The sequence below is a fragment of the Myxine glutinosa genome, chromosome 4 (assembly GCF_964187855.1).
Source record: "Myxine glutinosa chromosome 4, kmMyxGlut1.1, whole genome shotgun sequence".
Taxonomy (NCBI): domain Eukaryota; kingdom Metazoa; phylum Chordata; class Myxini; order Myxiniformes; family Myxinidae; genus Myxine; species Myxine glutinosa.
The window spans coordinates 165,728,845-165,750,581 of record NC_136264.1 but is presented as its reverse complement, the minus strand read 5'-3'; the positions used below and the strand labels follow the sequence as shown (position 1 = coordinate 165,750,581).

The following is a 21,737-nucleotide window of genomic DNA, read 5'->3' as shown; positions in this document are numbered from 1 at the left end:
AAAGGCAGTTCTACTAATTACCGACCAATAGTAACTAGGCAGGAAATGTTGCCGACTGATGCTAATCCTGGCACAATGTTTGCTAGTCTAAACCATTTCTGCGAAATAACAAAAAGAAGACTACAGCGAAGTCGACGGCACGCCATCGCAAATCCCCACACTTCCTAACTAAAACCAAGTTGAAGATGGCAAAAGGTTCCACCAGGAATAACCCAATATCAAATAGAGTTCAAAAAATGTTTCCCCTGTTTTGACGTCTGTGACCCCATTAAATCCCCACCCCTTGGCGAATGAACCTGGGGTCAAATCCAAAAAAATCATTACATATTTCATGTGTCACCGAATGCTAATTGCCTATTCTAAGTCTCATCAAAAAATGTTTTACAATGTGCCCGTAACTGCATTTTTGGTATTGACCTTTTGACCCTGGGGAGGGGAAATTATACTACTCTTGCATCTTCTCGCCATGTGCTGATCATAACTACTAAGTTTGTCGAATTTCTACACCACCGTTTAGGACTTCAGGAGGAGGTAGCGTGTCAGACAGACGAAGCCGATTACAATATCCTGCTTTTTTTTTTTGTTCAGAAAGCGTGGGGCCAATAAAGAATGATTAAACACATTGTGCTGACATTTTTATCTGGCAATGACGATGACGTCAGAAAATAAAGAAGAAGAGGAGGAAAATTCCCCATGAAATTACCGACTAATGTAGGTAATATTGCGCTATCAGATTAGCTCTTCAGTTATACTGATTTACTGTCGAAATGCCAGACTCTTGATAGAAAGCAGCAGCTATCGTACAACAAATTAGTAATTGAGAAAGTTAGATTTAATTCACCCTGCTTAAATTAAATACTCGCCCGAAATAAAGTAAAGAGAAATAGTACATTAGCTCCAAGAAAGAGAATTTGATGTTGGCTACAATTAAAAATCTGAGGAAACCCTGACAATCCAGTCAAAAGTAGGTCTCTACTGGATCCAGTTCCATAATCTTCGGTTATTTCCTCACTTCCGGGTGTCTCCACTTATAAACCAAAATAATCAATTGTTCTATTACATCTTCCACAGTCCATCCCTGTTTCAACAGGCGATAACAATTCACATGTTTAAGAAACCTTCACTGGAAACAAACAATCTGTTTGTTAACATTAGTCATGTTTGGGCTGTTCATCAGACACACTTCATCCATCTGTCATGGGGATGCCAGGGATCTCTTCTTGCTCTACTTTTCCTTTCTCTTTATCTTCATCCACATGGTATAATCTGGCAGGAGTGCAAGATCACCTTTCACTATAATTCTGCAAATACCAAAATTTACCTGTCCAGTTAACCTGATGATGTGCTTTCTTTCACAATTCTGAACTTGTATTCTTGCAAACTATAAACATGGATGTCCACAAACATTCTCAAACACAATTCTGGAAAGAGTCGTGCAGTCACTTGGCCCCTCATCAACAACAAGAACATGCATTTTAAGGCCATTTTCCCTGCTAGAGCCTTGCGGTCCCCATGACAATCTTCTCCATTTTGCCCTATTTTCTGCATCTCTCCTTGTTAACCTCCTTGCCCGCATTTCTTCTTCAACCATCTTTAGCCAAGTCTTTCTCTGTCTTCCCCGTCCTCTACTTCCTTCTACATTCATTTCCATCACTCTTATCCATTCTTTAAAAGTTTTAACCCCAGATAGTGAAACTTTACAGTTACCAACTAATCTCTATTGCTACGGTTTCAAATCTGGGTCCAATTGTAGACTCCATGCTTTCATATATCAGACTGATTTCTAAAAATCGGTCAACATAATTTATTATATCTGTGGAATACTAGCCAAACCCTCTTATGCTTAAATCATGGGACGATTCAAACTTGTGTTCAATTTAAACTGCATTAAATGCAGCACTTGAAATTTACTATATACTCTTAAACACTAAATGACCCATTTCCATGGGAAAAAAAATAATAATAATTCAGCCTTAGACCACCGCAAAATGCAATGTCGGTAAACAAGTGAAATATAGAACTCTACATTTCTGTCCCTGATTGCAAGTTAAAAAGGGCATGAGAACTGGGCATTCATTATTTTATCTTATACAATTCCAAATGATAGGTGACAATTAACATCACTCTGGTTTCAACGTTAAACTAGAATGGCACTCGGTAGAGAGCATACCTCCACCAAATGAACAGTTTAAGTTTTGAATCCCACAGATAGGCCGGATCTACATCCAGACCTTAACCAAAATTGAATCATTTCATCCTTGTCACATACTCAACCATAAATATCAAATCCAGACTCTCTGCTCACCTTCACTCTTTCATTCCTCTTTTCTCCCACCTCTAAAACAAACTCCCTCACTCTCTTAAATCCCACTCCTGCCTCCAAGTCTTTAAAACAGCTGTTCACCACCATCTCTTATCTTCCCCCATCCAAAACCTTGATCTTTTCTACCCCCGTTAATTCACCCCAGATCCACGTTTTTTGAAATACCGACTTCTTTCCTGGAAGTCCTAGCAGTGTCCATATGTTTTATACCTCTTCCCCCCTCACCCTCCTTCCCACGCCTCCTCCCCCCAAGCCCTCTCCCTTCCACAGATCTCCCGATGTCCCTGCTCTCAAATGTTGTACTTGTGCGCTTCCCCCTCTCTCCCCATCTTGTCTGCCGCTCCCTTTATTATGTTTTGTGTGTCCGTTTGTTCTTTTGTGATTAATGTTAGCTCTTACACGAGCCTCGATCTTGTAATAATGTATACAAAAAAAAAATAAAAACCACCACCAAATGTTGTCCGGAACCATTCACAACTATTTAAGAAATCCTGCTCACGGACAAACAAACAAACAGACAGACAAACACAGGGGTGAAGGAAATCGCAATGCCTTCGACAAAATCCACCTGGAAATCCAATCTAACAACTTTTGAGAACAGGATCAAATACTACGCCACTTTAAAAATATTACAAATAAAAACAGGTGCATTTAGAGAATTTTCAATGTAGATTAATAAAGTTAAATGTTTTAACGAAATAAAAACATCACATGTGGATGGTTTGGTACATTCAAAATAGAACTGCTATTGGTTAATCTAACACGATTATAGTTTTCTGCAATCCTACTGCTATGCCTGGTGTGGCTTAACGATTATTTTGCGCTGTGCCTAGGTGATGCGACCTGGGGGCCAGCAAGATGACCCCACAGGTATTGCCCTGTGCCTGGGTGATGCGACGTGGGGGCCCACAGGATGACCCCACAGGTATTGCGCTGTGCCTAGGTGATGCGACCTGGGGGCTCGCAGGATGACCCCACAGGTATTGCGCTGTGCCTGGGTGATGCGACGTGGGGGCCCACAGGATGACCCCACAGGTATTGTGCTGTGCCTAGGTGATGCGGCGTGGGGGCCCGCAGGGTGACCCCACAGGTATTGCGCTGTGCCTAGGTGATGCGACGTGGGGGCCCACAGGATGACCCCACAGGTATTGTGCTGTGCCTAGGTGATGCGGCGTGGGGGCCCGCAGGGTGACCCCACAGGTATTGCGCTGTGCCTAGGTGATGCGACGTGGGGGCCCACAGGATGACCCCACAGGTACTGCACTGTGCCTAGGTGATGCGACGTGGGGGCCCGCAGGGTGACCCCACAGGTATTGCGCTGTGCCTTGGTGATGCGACGTGGGGGCCCACAGGATGACCCCACAAGTACTGCGCTGTGCCTAGGTGATGCGACGTGGGGGCCCGCAGGATGACCCCACACGTATTGCGCTGTGCCTAGGTGATGCGACGTGGGGGCCAACAGGATGACCCCACAGGTATTGCGCTGTGCCTAGGTGATGTGACGTGGGGGCCCACAGAATAACCCCACAGGTACTGCGCTGTGCCTAGGTGATGCGACGTGGGGGCCCGCAGGGTGACCCCACAGGTATTGCGCTGTGCCTAGGTGATGCGACGTGGGGGCCCACAGGATGACCCCCACAGGTACTGCGCTATGCCTAGGTGATGCGACGTGGGGGCCCGCAGGATGACCCCACAGGTATTGCGCTGTGCCTAGGTGATGTGACGTGGGGGCCCGCAGGATGACCCCACAGGTATTGCGCTGTGCCTAGGTGATGCGACGTGGGGGCCCACAGGATGACCCCACAGGTATTGCGCTGTGCCTAGGTGATGCGACGTGGGGGGCCACAGGATGACCCCACAGGTATTGCGCTGTGCCTAGGTGATGCGACCTGGGGGCCCGCAGGATGACCTCACAGGTACACACTACACTTGCCTCTGAACTGTCTAGCCTGGGTTGTCATCTCGGCCCAGCTATAAACTGTCAACCAGATGCTGCGCAGGACGGCTGAAGCTACCCTCGGATCAGATGGACGTTAAACTGGATCTGCCAGCATTAGTTGATGGAACTTAAAGAAGCGAGTCATCACCGTCATCCTGAATAAATTACAAATTCCTGCTCCGACTGGTTGTTGGGAAGGCAATCGCAAACCACACAGGTACCAGCGCCCAGGTGCGGGTTTTACATACACACGAACCTGTGACCGGAACTAGGCGCCTCCATGGCGGAGTCTCGGACTTTACCACAGGGGCCCCGAAACAACTTCTCACCGGACTCACTGCGTTTCCTCGGCCTTGCTCCGGTCCACCTTAGACTCGTTTTGCAAGTGCTCCAAAGTGGTGAAGAAAAAGCAGCTTCGGTTAACGGAAGCTCCGCTCTTCCGCTCCCTCACGCAGAAACCTCCCGCGGACGGGCGCGGCCATGGTCGAGCGAAGGAGGAAGAGGCAGGGGAGGGTTTCAGAGCACAACCCCAATCCTGCCTCAGAATAGACTCCGTTTCTGGTTTTACCGGCACCGATCCACATCGGCCTTTCCGAAACCCTTCCGGTTTGTCTGCCTGCGCGGTTTACATATTTACTCGATTGGTAAAAAGTTCAAATATAAACCTTGAGAAGCTAAAAATAATATTTACATATCTTATCAGCCCCAACCCGATTTTATTTTCTCATCTCTATGTGTGTGCGGTATTGATCGAATTATTCTTCGAAAATTATCGACTTTGTAACTTTTCAATCGATAAATATCGCTTTCACACGACGAGCATATTATTTAAAGAAATCTGCTTCCAAAGCAATTTTCTTGTCTTAAAATAGTTTTCTACACTGTTCATATTTTTCGTTTTGTCTATATATTTATTATTTATCATTTCGTTGAATTTCTTCTTAATTTTGCTATTGGTACTTTTAATACATGTATGTGAGCTACGCAGTATAGTTCGCGGCAGTATTTAAAATGTGCTAAATATGTTGCCCTTGTCTCATTAAAATGCATTTTATCTGATCATCTGTATTCAGATGTCACTTGTTTTGTGGTCATTTGTATAATATTCTTGTGTTTTCCTTGCTGTCATGGCCTGAAAGGGGTTGAAGAGTCAATTTAATTCATACATTCATCCAAAATTTCATTGTCTTTTACATCTCTTTCCATCGGCGCGTGCGATTTGCACTTCTGGAAGAGGAAGAGACTCCCGGAAGACTCTTCCGCTCGTTCGATTTGGACTCTTCTCTTCTCGGAAGCTCTTCTGCCTCTTCCGTTATCCCGTAGAGTAGAAGAGGAGGTTAGAAGAGGAAGAAGAGGAAGAGGCGGAAGAGAAGAGGTTATACTTACGCAGCAAAACTTGCAAGTGAAAACACAATCTGGATATTTGCATCAACTTGTGATGGAGTGTCATCTTTGTCTAATTCTTCCATCATGAGCGCGAGTAATACATGTTTGGCCGCCATCTTGCTTCTCTTCTGCCTGTTCGGCCTTCGAGGCAAAGCAATCTTCCGGAAGAGGCTTCTGAGTTCTGTCTTCGGAAGAGACCAAATTGCACGCGCCTCATGTGCAAATTGAATAATGTACAGCACGATATAGCTAATATTACATTTTAAAGTGCATATTCATTTAGCAGCACTGAATAGCACAAAAACACAGCATCTAAAGTTCATAATCTAAAATACAGAATCGGAGGACAAATCCATGGGGGTTTTTTTTTAATTGAATTTGGTGAAAACGAACACAGCAGAATCTGCGCAGCCGAGATGGACAGAACTCCCAAAATATGATGCGAATCGCTATTTTTTCATTTTATTCGACGTTTGTGATTTGTTTTTCTTCACTATGCCGCTTTGTTTCTTCATAGCTATTTAAATTATATTTCGCCCTTATCTTGTGACCATGGTGGTGTAGTACGCGGCGGTGAGGAAAGGGTGGTTTTATGAGGCATTTATGCTTCTCGTAGCGTTAAGCTTTCACTATGTGGTGTTAACGAAAGTTAGTGTAAATAATAAGAGCTAGAAGCTACTACAAGTAAAAGTTGGTGTAATCGAAGGAACATTAACTAGCTGTCATGATCGGGCGCCGCATCCCTTCGTTACGGCGTATTTTCCACAGTTCAGCTTGGCTCTCTTCTGTAAGCACTCAGTAATTATTATCTCCGGCACCGATGGTCGACGGTCATTATGGTTATTTTTTTTTTTACCCGTCTGTATGTCCGTTTATCTGTGAGCACGATATTTCAAAAATCAGTGGATGGATTATGACAACTAGGTGAAAGAGTTGGTTCGGTGACAAGAACAAGCCGAATTGCGAATAGATTTTGGTTCAGTTACGAATCCTGATGCGGCCTACTACACAGCCTTGGGCCCACTGTTGTTCTTCCTACGTAGATGACCTCTGCGATGCTGTGAAAACCCTCTCTTTTTGTCCATGACACCACATTGTGTCATACAGTTCCCCAATCCCAATCCCAATCCCAGTGACAGGTAGACAGATAATCTGTGTCCCTCTCTACTGATCTGGAATGAAACAGAAAACCAATTACTACGTTGGGAGTCATCAAAAGGAACCCGAATAAGTAGAGAGCAAAGATGGAGTCATCAGAAGGAACCTGGAGAGGATTCGGGTTTCCGCTTCTACTCCACAACCCTCAAACCCATCCAGGAGCAGCAAGTGAACCTTCCAGAAAAAGTTTCTGCCAGAATTCACTTCTCCTTGGACAGATAGATGAAGAAAGAGAGAAAGAAAGAACAAGCAAGAATTAGAACGAATAAAGAGAAATGTGAAAAAGTACAAAAAAAATGTGAAAGGAACAAAGATCCTTAACTCCAAGCCCTAAATCCTTCCCTTAACTCCTAGCTCCTTCCCTAACTACTTCCCTTAACTCCCTCCCTTAACTCCCTCCCTTAACTCCCTCCCTTAACTCCCTCCCTTAACTCCCTCCCTTAACTCCTAGCCCTAAATCCTTCCCTTAACTCCTAGCTCCTTCCCTTAACTATTAGCCCTAACTCCTTCCCTTACCTCCTAGTCCTAACTCCTTCCCTTAACTCCGAGCCCTAACTCCTTCCCTTAACTCCTATCCCTAACTTAACTCCTAGCCCTAACTCCAAGCTCCTTCCCTTAACTATTAGCCCTAACTCCTTCCCTTAACTCCTAGCTCCTTCCCTTAACTCCTAGCCCTAACTCCTTCCCTTAACACCGAGCTCCTTCCCTTAACTATTAGCCCTAACTCCTTCCCTTAACTCCTAGCCCTAACTCCTTCCCTTAACTCCTAGCCCTAACTCCTTCCCTTAACTCCTAGCCCGAACTCCTTCCCTTAACTCCTAGCCCTAACTCCTTCCCTTAACTCCTAGCCCTAACTTAACTCCTAGCCCTAACTCCTTCCCTTAACACCTAGCTCCTTCTCTTAACTATTAGCCCTAACTCCTTCCCTTAACTCCTAGCCCTAACTCCTTCCCTTAACTCCTAACCCAAACTAGAACGCATTCAGTTATTGTCTGCTAAGTGGAACAGGTCTTCAATCCCGGTCTAAAGGTCTCACCCTGTCGTTCCAGAATGATCGTCAAACTAACCCACCCATCTCTTTCTCCGGTCAGCAACTGGAATAGGTTTGGCCTCTTGAACTTCTAATAGCCTCACCAGTCACCATTCACCTTGACCACTATTGGGAAGACATTAAAGATGGATTACATAGTCAGCCGCAGACTAGGCACCCTCAATGCTGCCTTGGTAACTCTGAACCTCTGACGACCTATAAGGCCTTCACCTGTAGTTCAAGGGAGTACTGTTCTGCTATATGGGTTGCTGCCCCTTATGGATTGCTGACAGGATGATGCGGAGGTATTGCACCTATCTCTGATCTGTGCCCAGTCTGGGTTCAATTCCTGGACAGACTATAAACTGTCAGATTGGTTCTTCCCTGATGGGGCGTTGCATCACAAAGTGCGCTGTCCCACAGACGTTAAGTTGGCTGTCTTTTCTGCTCGCATGAGTTGCCAGACGTTAAGTAATGGATTAGTGTCTCAACAAAGAGTTGAAGAGTTATTATCAACACCCTGAACAAATTATAAATTCCTACCAGCTTCATTTGAACATCAGGCCTGCAAGGTGGTCTATGAAAGGCTGAGTCAAGCATATGCTTGCTTATGAGCCGCCAACCCCCAACTTGATGGGACATGGTGTTAAGGAGGAGTGTACTTTTACATGAATTAGAATGACACCAGTAGACAATGTATAAAGATGTATGGTATATGAGATTTGAACCAGCGCTGTTAGACGCGGTCCTATAACGTCCTCCGGTGGGCAGCACACATTGATTGTCCTGACTGCAAAATACCGGGGTGACGGTTTATAGCTGAGTTTTTTTTTTTTTGCTACATTGAAATATGCTTGAGGTACTGAGTGTTGGCTTAGCAGTTAGGGTACTGGCTTGGGATCCTAGGATCCTGAGTTCGAATCCCAGGCAATCGTTCCATTAATGCAAGGGGGGTTGACTCAGCCATGTCATCTTTGTTCCCTCAACCTATCCGCTTGCTGGGATGAACGTGCCGGTGTGTGCCTCCGGTTTAGAATAGGTACACCGTATCCCTGCGTGTCGTAAGAGGCGACGAAAGGGTTGGCGTCAGGAAGGGCACCCGGCCTTAAAAACATTGCCTCAAAAAGGGAACCATGATTATTGTCATGGGGCCCGCAAGGCTAACCCCCGCCCGAGCAGGGAAAATGGCCTTTAAAAAAAAAAGGGAGTATTTATGTAGTTACGTTCTGCCAGGCTGAGTGCAAGTCTTGATGTACTGAGTTCCTCGAAATATGGTCTCAGGTCCATTACCAAACTTTAAGATGCAATTTTGTTGATTTTAATAATTGGAAGTATTTTTTTGTATGACAAAACTATAATCTGATTTCACAATTCTTTTTTGTTATCGCAATGAAATTTGATGTGTGGTCCTTTAATGTGCTTGTTTATGTTTTTCAGTTCAGTATTTTAAATTCATCCCTTCATGTTTTCTAATCTTTCACTAGTCCCAAGCAGGGCTGGGTGAAGCACAGAAAGGCCGCGCAGTTCCAGATGATGGGTTAAACCTTCAAGACTTTATATCTGGGGATCTCGCTGATCAAAGCTCTTGGGAGGAATACAAAGGCAATTTGAAACGTGGCAAGGGGGAAAGGTACTGTAATATTTTAAACAACATACACACACACGTGTCTGGGTGATGTTTTTTCCCCATAATTACGTATGAACGACGTGTACACTACCAGATCTACATACACGTCATAATCTCATTTAGTATCACTTTATTTCATTATTTTCAAGTTTTTAGTCACTTTATGGCTACACTGTCGTACTAATTGATTTTTTCTGTACCTTTGCTTACTAATCATTGTAGATTAAGGCTACCACCATGGCTGAAGACCGAAATTCCATTGGGGAAAAATTACAACCGATTGAAGAACAGCTTGCGGGAACTCAACTTGCACACAGTACGCTCGGCATTGTCTAAGCTTATTACATGTTGTTGTTCTCATCCTGTTCCTTTTATAAGGGGTGAGGTCCAATGACACCAAGCTCGAGCCCTGCTTTGACCACGATACTCCTCCACTCCCCTCTATCCTCAGCCAACTCCCTCCACTCTCCAACCACCCCCACCTTACTGATATCCCTCTTCACACAATCCTCCCCCTATCAACCGTGGTCTCCCTCTTTTCCTTCTACCTTATTCCCTCAACATATCCGCTCTTTGCCATTCTTGCTTCCCCCATCCACACCAAATGTCCAGCTCATCTCAGCCGGGATTTCACCAATCTCCCCGTCTCAAATTTTAATACTTTCTGATTGGGGAAAGAGGGACATAAAACCAGTTATAATGGGATGGGAATTAAATGGGGAGAAATGAAAAAATGTTCATCTGCCGTTTCATTTCAGGTGTGCGAAGAAGCTCGTTGCCCAAACATTGGTGAATGCTGGGGAGGTGGTGAAGATGGCACAGCCACAGCTACAATCATGGTATAGGCGAGATCAAACCAGCCAAGGCATATATCATTCTCCACGGAACAATTGTGCTCATTTGACATCCCTGGCAATGCATGCTGACAAGTATATACAGACTTGGCATTTAATATGGAATATTATTTTTGTGGGGGTGAACTTACTTTTCAAGATGACTTAGAACCAAAAGTTCATTGGAATTATGTTGAAATTATTCTAGATTTTGTTAATGTGACCTTTAAAATAAACAAAAACCACATTTGACATTTCGAAGCAAATAAATTGATCCTTGAAAGTGATGTTAACTGATATCGAACTCAATTCACGGACAGTACTGTGTTAAACCTCTGTACGTTTTCCAGAAGTATCTCTTTATTTTGCACATTAGCCAAACAAATTTTCAACAAAAATAAAAGCTAAATTATGACTGGGATTACGGACAGTAAAATTACAGTTCATTACTTCGTGTAACCCCCATGAGCATTCAGGAGAGCACGTACACGTCGAGGCATGCTGATCACGAGATTTGCCAAGGTTTGGATAGGAATCGCTTGCCATGCAGTGACAATAGTCTGCTGCAATTCATGCACAGAGGTCGGCTGCTGCTCCAAGTTGTCGATTTGACGCGTTAATTCTGCCCACAAGTTCTCTATCAGATTCATATCCGGGGACATGGCAGGCCACTTCATATGCTCTACACCACGTTCAGCAAGAAAGTGTTGGATCATGCGAGCATGATGAGGCCGTGCATTGTCATCTTGGAAGACAAAGTTTCCTCGAAAGGCTGCACGAGCAAATGGAAGCAATGTTTCTTCCAAAATGAACCTGTACTTGAACTGGTTCAGGTTTCCATTCAGAACAACCAGGTCAGTTTTGCCCCCTGCATGAAAAGCAGCCCAAACGGTCACCCCACCACCTCCAGCTTGGACTCTTGGCACTATACAATCTTCGTTGTGGGCTTCATGCACTTGTCTGCACACTCGGACGCGGCCATCTTGACGATAGACCAGAAATCTAGACTCGTCACTGAAGGTCACGTGATTCCAGTGTCCTGGCTGCCATTGACGGTGCTCTCTGGCCCACTGCAATCGGCGCTGGCTGTGTTGTCTGGTCAGGCGTGGCTTTCTCAGGGGACGCCTGGCACGATAGCCTGCTTGAACCAGTCGTTGGTTGACTAGCCTTCTGGATACAGGCACATTTGTCAGTTGCTGCCACTCAGCCCTAAGCCGATTAGCTGACTTGGTACGGCCATTGCAGACTAACCGGTGCAGCTGGCGATCATCTCTCCTTGTGGTTCTACGTGGACGTCCTGGCCTCGGTATTGGAGTAGGGACACCCCTTTGAGGATTTCGTTTCAGGATCTTTGACACCTGACCTTGAGTGATGCCATACTGCCGAGCAATAGCACGCCGTTTCATGCCAGAATTTCGTAAAGCCACCACTCCATGACAAACAGCATTGTCAAGTTGACGGACCATCTCCAGAGGAAGCGGCAATAACTTTTGTAGACGTGCAGCAGTTGTTTTCCACTAATACAGAACGCAACAACCCTTATATACCCGTTTGTGAAGCCAATCGTCAAATGTACCTGTCCTTACATTTTGTCACGCCACCTGTGATATAATCCTGTTATTGACTTCTTGCTGCGAAAGACAATCAGTGACATGGTTCTTTCAACAAAGACATCACCGAAGGGTAAAATAAACTCACCAGATTGATATACTGAGTTCAGAAAGTAAACCCAAGTCAAGAAAAAAAAAAAATTCCATATTAAATGCCAAGTCTGTATATATATATATATATATATACACATGTATCATGTTCAGGTTCATGTTCATGGTTCATCATGTTCATATCAGGTGTAGTTATTTCTTGCAATGTGTATTCCGATGTTTGTTTCTGATAACGTGTAAGACTTTCAGCAGTTGGTGGTTTCGGTGAGAGTGCAAGTATTAACCCTCCCGTCGCAGCTCATGGGAGACACGTGCACACGGGGCTGCCTCTTCTGTTCGGTGAAAACGTCGAGGAAGCCCCCACCCCTGGACCCCAATGAGCCGCTGAACACCGCAAAAGCCATTGCAGCTTGGGACCTGGACTATGTGGTTCTCACTTCAGTTGACAGAGATGGTAAAGAGGGAAACTTATGAGATTCACATATTTGGGTCCATCAAATGGCTTTTATAGTTTCAGGTTTGTGGCGTGAAGAGCTAAGATGCACTCACATTTCATTTGAGTAATTTGTGAGTCAAGGTTGCATTTTATACCATATTTTACATGTGTTTGTTTTAAACATTAATGGAGGACAAGGTACCAGACTTGGTAGCGTAATGGTTAGAGCATCCGTTCCGAGTCTGGGAGGTGGTTCAACCCAATCCCAGCCGAGTCATACCAAAGACTTTAAAAACGGTACCTGCTGTTTCCTCGCTTGATGCTTAGCATTTAAACGGATAGGGCATGGACAAACAGCCATAGGTTGTCAACCATTGTGCAGGCTTAAAGGCCTCCACCTACATTGAAGTTCCTTGTGCGGTAACTCATAAACGACCTTGAGCATTCAGTGAATCGGGTGAGCCGGCATTCATTCGTGAATATGATGTTCATTTTAAGAATGAATTGCGATGGCACGATATGAATTGCGACCTTGCTCTCTCACTGTTGGAAAGTTGGGAATTTTCGATATGGGATATATTGTGTAAAGATGTACTCTTTACTTGGTTTGTGACAACTTTTGGCTTGTCCTGCAGATTTGGTTGACGGAGGGGCTGAGCACATTGCAAAGACCATCAGGATCCTGAAGGACATGTAAGCAGATAGTCTCAGGGTTTTCCCCGAATGCACTTTGACATATCAGGTAATTTTCACTTAAAAGATTGAAGATGGCAATCGTGATATGCTTGACAAATTTAAAGCTTTGTAACGAGAATTTACTCACTGGAGGTCATGCTCTCCTCGTCATGTGATGGGAGAGTAGCTACAACCAGTGATCGACTGGAGCATGATCTTATTATAATCGTGAAATTTGTCCCTTTACCTTTTGAACGCCGGTGATTCGATTCACTTGTTTCATGGTGCGAAATGCATGATTTGGCTTATAAAAGGGAATGATCTGACCTATCTATGGGTGCTACATGTCTTTGTATCCCCTGTTAAATTGTTGTGTAATGTATATGGTGCTTGCATCATTTTATCCACTTGCAGACAATCTTGGGACTTCAATATTCTTTTCTAGGGAAAACAGTCTGAATGTGATTGGTGCTACACACAAAGAAAGATTGGATAAGGCACAATTTGTAATATTTTCATTACTGATGAGATGAAAAGCACCGAAAGCATTGTGAGCTCGATTTATTTATTTATTTAAACGAATGTTCTAGGTGTCGAGCACTGCACTGCTGCAGCCCCTCACCCATCAATGTGTACCTCCTAGGAAGGCTGAACTTTTGGTGGAATGCTTAGCACCAGACTTCCGAGGTTCACTTTCTTCTGTGGAGACTGTGGTGAACTCTGGACTTGACGTTTTCGCTCACAATGTTGAGACTGTTCGGGCACTGCAAAGGTTTGTGCCACATAGTTGGACTTGGAATCTTCTTCATGAGCATGATTTAGCATTGGGAGATTGGGGGGGGGGGGGGGGGGGGGAATGAAACCGTATAAACATCATCTTGGAGTTAAAGGTCAGATTGGTGATCATAACAGAGCAATGATGTATATATGAATGAATGATCGTTTTAAGGCCATTTTCCCCGCTAGAGCGGGGGTTAGCCTTGCGGGCCCCATGACAATCATGGTTCCCTGTTTGAGGCAATGTTTTTATGGCCGGATGCCCTTCCTGACGCCAACCCTTGGTCACACTCTTACGATGCGCAGGGATACGGGGTACCTATTTTAAATCAGGGTACACACCGGGATCATTCATCCCAGCAAGCTGGTACTCAATTTGCCGACCTCGGAAGGATGACAGGCTGAGTCAACCCCCCTGGCGTTAATTCAGCGATCGACCGGGATTCGAACCCATGATCCTGGGATCCTAAGCCGGCACCCTAACTGCTAAGCCAACACCAGGGATTGTGCGTATGTGTATTGTGTGTATATATATATATATATATATATATATATATATATATATATATATATATATATATATATATATACGCCACATTATAAGCAACAAGCATTGTTTGAATCTTTTAAAGAAAATGATACTTTTAAAACGTGAAAATTTTAGATATGAAAGAAGAAACACATAATGTACCCCCTCTTGTAAAAAGTAAGCTTTTAAAGCTTTTTATTATTTAAAAAATATACAAACAGTGGTTGAGTGTGTGTGTGTGTGGGGGGGAGGTAGTGGAGGCTTGATGTATGGAAGTGAAATGTGGGCACTCCAGAACAAGGATGCAAAAACAATTGAAAGAACAGAGATGAGAAAGATACGATGGATGAATGGCTCGTCTCTGAAAGAAGGAATGCCAGGCTGAGAGATCAGGAAGAGATAAAAAATCAATACGAGTGAAGAACTTAGGAAGAGAAGACCTGGTTGGTATGGTCCTGTGCAACGAAGGTCAGAAGATGAAGCTATGAAGAAAGCATTAAAGCTCCTAGTTAAAGGAGGATGTACCGAGAGGATGTACAAAAAAAGTCATGAATAGAAAAGGACAAAAAATGTATGGAATGTTTGGATTTGCACAAAACTGATGCAATGGATCTGTATGGAAAAATACCATCATTCCATCATCATCATCATCATTGATCCCTGGTGTTGGGCTAGCGGCTAGGGTGCCGGCTTAGGATCCTAGGATCCTGGGTTCGAATCTCGGTCGATCGCCGAATTAATGCCAGGGGGGTTGACTCAGCCTGTCATCCTTCCGAGGTCGGCTAATTGAGTACCAGTTCACTGGTAATTCCCTGTTTGTCGTTGAAGGCGGCAAAAAGGGTTGGCGTCAGGAAGGGCATCCGGCCGTAAAACATTGCTTCAAAAAGGGGACCAAAAAACAACAACTACCACAGTCCCCGAAAAGGCCAACCCCCGCTTTGCGGGGAAAAATGGCCTCTAAACGGTGGTTTTGGTTTTTTTTCATCATCATCATCATCATCCAACCCTCAGAAAAAATAAGGAAAATGGTCGTAAAACTTTTGCCGTTGAGGTTGGGGGACGGAGGAAGGGGTTTTAATTGTAAAGAGAAAAGTTAGGAAAAGAAGGAAGAGGAAAGAGGGAAAAATTAGATACAAGCGGTGAGAAAAGGAAAAAAAAATTGAGAACAAATATGGTGAGGTTATAAATGTCTAATCAAATAGACTAATAGAGAATGGTGTCATGCCCTCCCAAAATAGTTTTCTCCAACTGGTGCATTGTGTGGGTTCAAACCTTTGCAAATAAATAAATAAACAATCATAGTTTCCATTCTCCCAATATTTTGCTTCCCTCGGATACAGGAAAACATCAAACCTCATACTGTCTATTCTTCATGGTTTTGATAAGGAATTGCAAAAAAAATTTTAAAACATTTTCAATATTCATGTATAATTAGCTTTATCAAAATAATTTTGTGCCAAGAACCTGCTATAGAACCACCTTTAGAGGCCATTTTTCCCTGCAGAGCAGGGGTTGGCCTTTTTTGAAGCAATGTTTTACGGCCGGATGCCCTTCCTGCCGCCAACCCTGTTAGTCGCCTCTTGCGACACACAGGGAATTACCAGTGAACTGGTACTCAATTTGCCGACCTAGGATGACAGGCTGAGTTAACCCCCCTGGTGTTAATTCAGCGATCGACCGGGATTCGAACCCAGGATCCTCGGATCCCAAGCCGGCACCCTAACCGCTAAGCCAACACCAGGCGCCAAGAACCTGCTATATTCCCCATTATTGCTATTGAATACTTGCAGACATTTCCCTCACCACTTATAAAAGTCTTACGCACCACATTATCACATTACAGTATTTTTGGTGGTCTGCTCGGGTTTTAGGGTTTTTTTATTTTTTATTAAGGAATCATACATAATACGTCATGCGATTTAATTGTATATTTTCCCTTGAATAGAAAGGCTCGAGATCCCAGGGCCAACTTTAATCAGTCGCTGTCAGTGCTGAAACACGCTAAAGCGGTGCATCCGACTATGATCACCAAAACATCTCTCATGTTGGGCCTGGGAGAGACCGATGAGCAGGTGGAGGGCACGATGAAAGGTAACATGGAATCCTCTCTGAATCAAACTGGTTTTGTCCCATTTCTCAACAACCTTCACCCAAGATAATTTAATTTCTTACATTCCAACAGTAGGATATTATTGCTCCCATTTCCTTCGTTTAGTATTTATCTCAACAGAATGCAACTTAATTATATCCCACACTTTTTGAAAAAAAAAAAGTGGTGGGGGATTATAATGAATCGGCCCCAATTATAATCGGATTATAATTAATCGTCTGTCGCGATAACTCCTCCTAAACACCTGTGCAGAAATTCACCAAACTCGGTAGATATGATCACCACATGGCAGGAAGGTGCAAGAGCACTATCAGTATCATGTTGAAAAGGTCAAATACCAAGAAATGCAATTATGGGCATGTTTTTTATGAAACTTTGTACATGCCATCAACATTGGGGGACACATGAAATATGTAAAAAAAAAAAAAATGTATTTGACCCCCTGTTCATGCCCCAGAGGGTGGGGACTTGTGGTTACACGAGACAAAATGGGGGAAAAAATTTTAAACTCAATTTGATATCGAGTATTCCTTGTGGAATCTTTTGCAATCTTTCAACGTTACTTAAGGTTGGAAGCGTGGGGAATTTCTAATATTTTGGCAGCGACATAAATTTTAGGCAGGAAGTAGCGCAATGCCACAATGTGCAGACTGAAGCATTGAGCAGCACAGCAAACAATTGACCTTTCACCTTGAAAATAACGTCAGAATGAAGACTGCACTTTTAAATGATGAGATCACAATGCAGAATTTTTACAAATTGGATGGAGTTGGAGCAGAACTATACGGATGCATGCTGTGCTCAATCAGAACTGTATCCTTACAGGAAACAAAACTTTCGACTTTGTTCTGTATCATGGTACCAGTTTCATGTTTGCCATTTATAGTTCCTCTTGTATAAAATCATGGCATCATTGGAACACCCTGTACTAAAGTAGTTGACTTCAGCCGGCTATCTAATCTTCCGAAATATGATTAAAGATCAAATACTATCAAACTGCTGATTGGTTGATGCACACCGATCAATTGACCATGTAGAAAGCATAAAACAAATGACGTCAAGCAAGCACCCAAACCCGAATCAAAATAACTCGCATGTGACCTCAATGGATAACGATCTGAAAGCCCCTTCCCACCACACACCTCTCCTCAAGTACGTATATCAAAATACTGACACTATCTTCCATTAAATTTTAAAGCTGCAAGTCTAATTTGATAGTAAAAAATAATGAACATTATACATGAACCTAGTCTTTCTTTGGAAATCTTCTTAAGTCGGCTCTTTGGCCGAACTCAGATAACATTCATCCTGAACTTTCAATCCTCTCAATCAAGCATTGCTCTGTGCAGTTTCTCCATCTCTTGACCCGTATTCTTATTCAACATGTCGATGAGAGCTAGTCTGCCCCGCTTCGGCCTTGGCGGTCGCCGAGCCCCGCAAAACAGAAATGTAATATTTTTGTATTTAATTGGTTTGTTTAATTGGTATGTTCCTGAATGCTAATAAGTATTTCAATGTTTTGTTCTTCAAAGTTGAATGCAATCTCTTCCCTTGTTTCAGGTAGACGGATAGTTCTCACATTAATCGTTGCTACTTTGATTAGATTTTTGCAATGCATGAGTTTTCTCCTATTGTTTCCATGTTCAAACCAACTCCATCATTGCTGATTTGAGTGTATTATCACAGGATCCTAAAAGAGAGGAAGCCAATTGAGGTGTGGTCACTGAGAGGATATCATGGGTTTTAACCCTGGTGCCATTATTTGTAGTAATCAAATACCAATGATGACTACTTTGGAAATCAGTGTTGCATAATTGGAGATTTTCAAATGGGACTTTGTACACAATGTATGCAAATGGCAGCACCAAACCCACTTCCTTTGTCCTTTTGCTTACGTAATATATAGATGCCCCTACATGGAGCAATTGTTGGTGAGGCTTTTTAATCTTAACTTTCGGCTCCTATATTCCAGAACTACGGGATGCAGGCGTGGATTGCTTAACTCTCGGACAGTACATGCAACCCACTCGGCGGCACCTCAAGGTAGACGTGTTCACGTTAAAGCTTGACCTCTCCAAGTGTTCGCAAAGTTGTTTAGAAATGTTATAGAGAAGCCACCGTCACCTGTTCTTTTGCTCCCGGCGTTAGGTGGAAGAATATGTGACTCCAGCCAAGTTTTTGCACTGGGAAAACGTGGGCACAAAAATGGGATTCCTCTACACAGCCAGTGGCCCTCTCGTCCGCTCATCCTACAAAGCTGGTGTGCATACATTGAGTTTATTTTAATGTCTAAAAGAACCGGAGGCTAGTTAAGTTACACAATGGCTTTTTGTAAGCATAAAGGAATACAACTCGTGCTTACAGGACGATTTGATTTGACCAAAAGGTTCACATGAATCATTCCCTTCCAGTAATATTGTTAACTGAATTTATACAAAAGTTGTGAAAATATCGTTCTTAGATTGGAGGCAGCTGAGAAAAAGTTAACTACATTTATTTTCCAACCTGTCGTTTATTTTGCAGGAGAACTCTTTTTGAAAAACGTGGTGCAGCAGAGTAGAGCAGATCCAGAAACCTGATGAAGTGGGCCTACTTGTAACCTGCCTGGCCATTCAATTGGTCAATCTAATTTAACGTGTTGTGGCTGTCTCAATACTGAGACAAAAATATGACTTGACAAGAATGACACACACTGACACATGATCTTTGAAAAAGTTTATCAAGAAAATTCATTGTTTAGGCAAAGTACCGTACATGTATCTCAAGCTTTCACATTTGGATACACAGTGGCTTGTTGGTGAAGACACTGGACTGACATCCCAGAGGTTGTGGGTTCAAATCCACCTGAAGGCAGCAGTATGGGGGATTTTGCTTTGAACCTTCAGGAAGTCAAGTTAATTTCAGGCCACTAATGGATCGTCAGCAAAAAAAACATCTGGCTCAAATGGTCCTTCAGGGTTTGGGACAATCTGTCTGCCCCGCGTGGTCTAGTGATGCGAGTCCGTCCACTCATTGTCTTATTTCCCTTCCCTTATTACAGGTCGTTCCAAATTACCATGGATCCAACCCTTCTGCACTTAAAACTTAAAATATATATTGTGCTTTAAAAAAAAAAAAAAAAATTGAAATATTCTCGACTAATAGTACAGCGGATAAGCTCTCATATTTTAACAAATTGTGCATTTTTTGAGAAAAGCATGAAATTTCTAGCATAGTTAGTATATACCATAAGGTTTATTTTCAGATGTGGAGGGAAGTCAGATTTGACCTCCGAGGACCGTGAGAGGTTAAATCCAAAATGGCCGCCAGTCCACCGGGTCTAATGTTCAAACGCGCTTATAGGCGTCATTCCCAACTAAATTGGGGATGCCCATTCATTTGGTGATACTTTTGAGATCGCCAGAACTCAAGGACATGCATTTAGGTCACGGTCAAGGTCAAATTACGTTAAATATCTTTTTATGATGCTGCAGTTGGAACTGCTATTGGAAAAAGTTCATTTGAACTTTTAAAACTTTATTTTTTCAGGTACAGGGATAGGTACAGAACACCCAAAGACCAGAAATGATGAAAAAAAAAAGTGTTTACACTGCAAGGAATGATGCAATAACCTCTGAAAAAATAACTGTAGTTAACCAAGTATGTCCACCAAAGCTTACATTAAATCAAGTGCAATGATGAAAATTGGTAATGATCTAAATCTAACAGTCTCCAGAACAGAAGCACAGTGCAGTGCACTTGAATGCAGCTTTGGCACACTTGCAGCGTCCAGTGCACCCTTTCTTGCAGCCACAGTCGATCAATTCATGGCACGATTTTTATGCTTCAGGAAGAGTGGTCCAAAGAGGCTGCCACCTAGTTGTCTCCTTTGTCCAGCCCCAGTCAGGTGGGTCTGGCATCTCTGGATCCATGACCAATGCCTGGTTACAACAGTTGGCCTGGTAGCAAGTGCGCTTGATGTGCTGCTTGAGTGTTGCCTGGGTTGGAGGAATGTTCTCTAGAGTTCTACACTTCTGTGTGAAGAGCTGTTTCCTGGCATCATTCACTTCCGTGCTCTCGCTGGTTCTATCGTACATCAGCACCACAAATCGCTCTAGCAGTAACATTGAGCCTTCACTGACCTCACTTGGCATGCCTAGGAGTTCATTGAAAGCATCATTCACCTCTGGGCATCCCCAATTTAGTTGGAAATGACACCTATAATGTTTTTCTGCACTATTTGGTTCCAAAATTAAGCGCGTTTGAACATTAGACTCGGTGGACTGACGGCCATTTTGGATTTGACCTCACGGTTCTCAGAGGTCAAATCTGACTTCCCTCCACATCTGAAAATAAACCTTATGGTATGCACTAACTATGTTAAAGATTTCATGCTTTTCTCATAAAATGCACAATTTTTGTGTTTATCTGCTGCACTATAAAGAAAGCCTTCTTGTTTGGACATCACAGTCAATACTATTTAGCATCGGTAAACATAAAGCAAGCAGGAGAATCGGCGACAAAATTCAAAGACATGGCATGAAAATACTTGGTACCGTACTTGCGAATGATAAAGCACTAAGGCTATTTGAACTCCTCTTGTCAAAAGGAACCATCTAGATGTTACATACACAAAAAAAATGGTGGAACTCTCCCTTCCCCTCCTTGTATTTCTCCTTCTCTTACTGATTTCCTCCTTTCCTTCACCCCAACTATCCTCACATTGCAAGTATGAATTCCCTGAAATTCAACACTAAAAGCATAAAGTAAATACTGGGGACCTGAAAATCCTCTCAAGCACATTCTTTTTGTACTACTGAGAGGGAAATGTCCTCTAATGCTAGAGAATGAATGGCAATTGACCCAAAGTCTGCTACACTTCAGGGAGCGCAAAGCTCACCTGCTTTCAAAACTGAAACCATTTGGTACAATTGCATATACGATAAAAGAACATAAATATTTAGCTACAAGTAAAAAGTCAACCCTCCATTATTACATGAATGCATAAGGAATGTGTGAAATTAAAAAAGGAGAACTTTACGCAATTTTTTTTCTTAAAATCACACGCTGTAGTGTAATGAATCCTGCTACAACTTAAGTTGTGGAATGTAGGAATGAACCTTCTTATGCTACAACTTAACCTTCTTGGCAGGAGGGGCAAGTGGGTCAGCTTTGCTTGAGCTTGTTGGAGTGTATGGGATGCCATTTTTGACCACACGCTTTCCAATGGTCTCCACCTGAAAGGGAAAGGCAGAGAGCCAGGTCAAATAGCCA

General features: G+C 43.2%; 3 protein-coding genes across 16 annotated transcripts in view; 1 reads left to right on the top strand and 2 right to left on the bottom strand.

Moving 5' to 3' along the window:
* The window catches only part of LOC137417557 (phosphatidylinositol-3,5-bisphosphate 3-phosphatase MTMR2), a 183,772-nt gene that overhangs the window by 87,609 nt on the left and 74,426 nt on the right, over positions 1 to 21,737 (bottom strand). For 5 of the 13 annotated variants that reach the window (XM_068103482.2, XM_068103490.2, XM_068103488.2 and 2 more), the window contains exon 1: positions 4,592 to 4,867. The exons of 2 other annotated variants lie outside the window; for them this stretch is intronic. The gene's annotated coding sequence lies outside the window, so the exon portion shown is untranslated. Of the gene's footprint in view, positions 1 to 4,591; positions 4,925 to 21,737 lie in introns of those variants that run through there. 6 more of the 13 variants (XM_068103483.2, XM_068103481.2, XM_068103489.2 and 3 more) reach the window with 2 other exon arrangements.
* Positions 6,211 to 21,503, top strand: LIAS (lipoic acid synthetase). The gene is made up of 11 exons (XM_068103472.2): positions 6,211 to 6,435; positions 9,321 to 9,466; positions 9,686 to 9,779; positions 10,222 to 10,302; positions 12,255 to 12,411; positions 13,029 to 13,086; positions 13,712 to 13,840; positions 16,320 to 16,465; positions 18,457 to 18,527; positions 18,633 to 18,744; positions 19,008 to 21,503. The coding sequence occupies exons 1-11, from the start codon at positions 6,373 to 6,375 to the stop codon at positions 19,061 to 19,063; spliced, it is 1,113 nt and encodes a 370-aa protein (XP_067959573.1). The 5' UTR covers positions 6,211 to 6,372; the 3' UTR covers positions 19,064 to 21,503.
* UGDH (UDP-glucose 6-dehydrogenase) overlaps positions 19,185 to 21,737 on the bottom strand; it is a 36,329-nt gene continuing 33,776 nt past the window's right edge. For both annotated transcript variants that reach the window (XM_068103471.2, XM_068103470.2), the window contains exon 12: positions 19,185 to 21,700. In XM_068103471.2, coding sequence (XP_067959572.1) covers positions 21,593 to 21,700 — 108 coding nt within the window. In that variant the 3' untranslated portion in view covers positions 19,185 to 21,592. The remainder of the gene's footprint in view (positions 21,701 to 21,737) is intronic.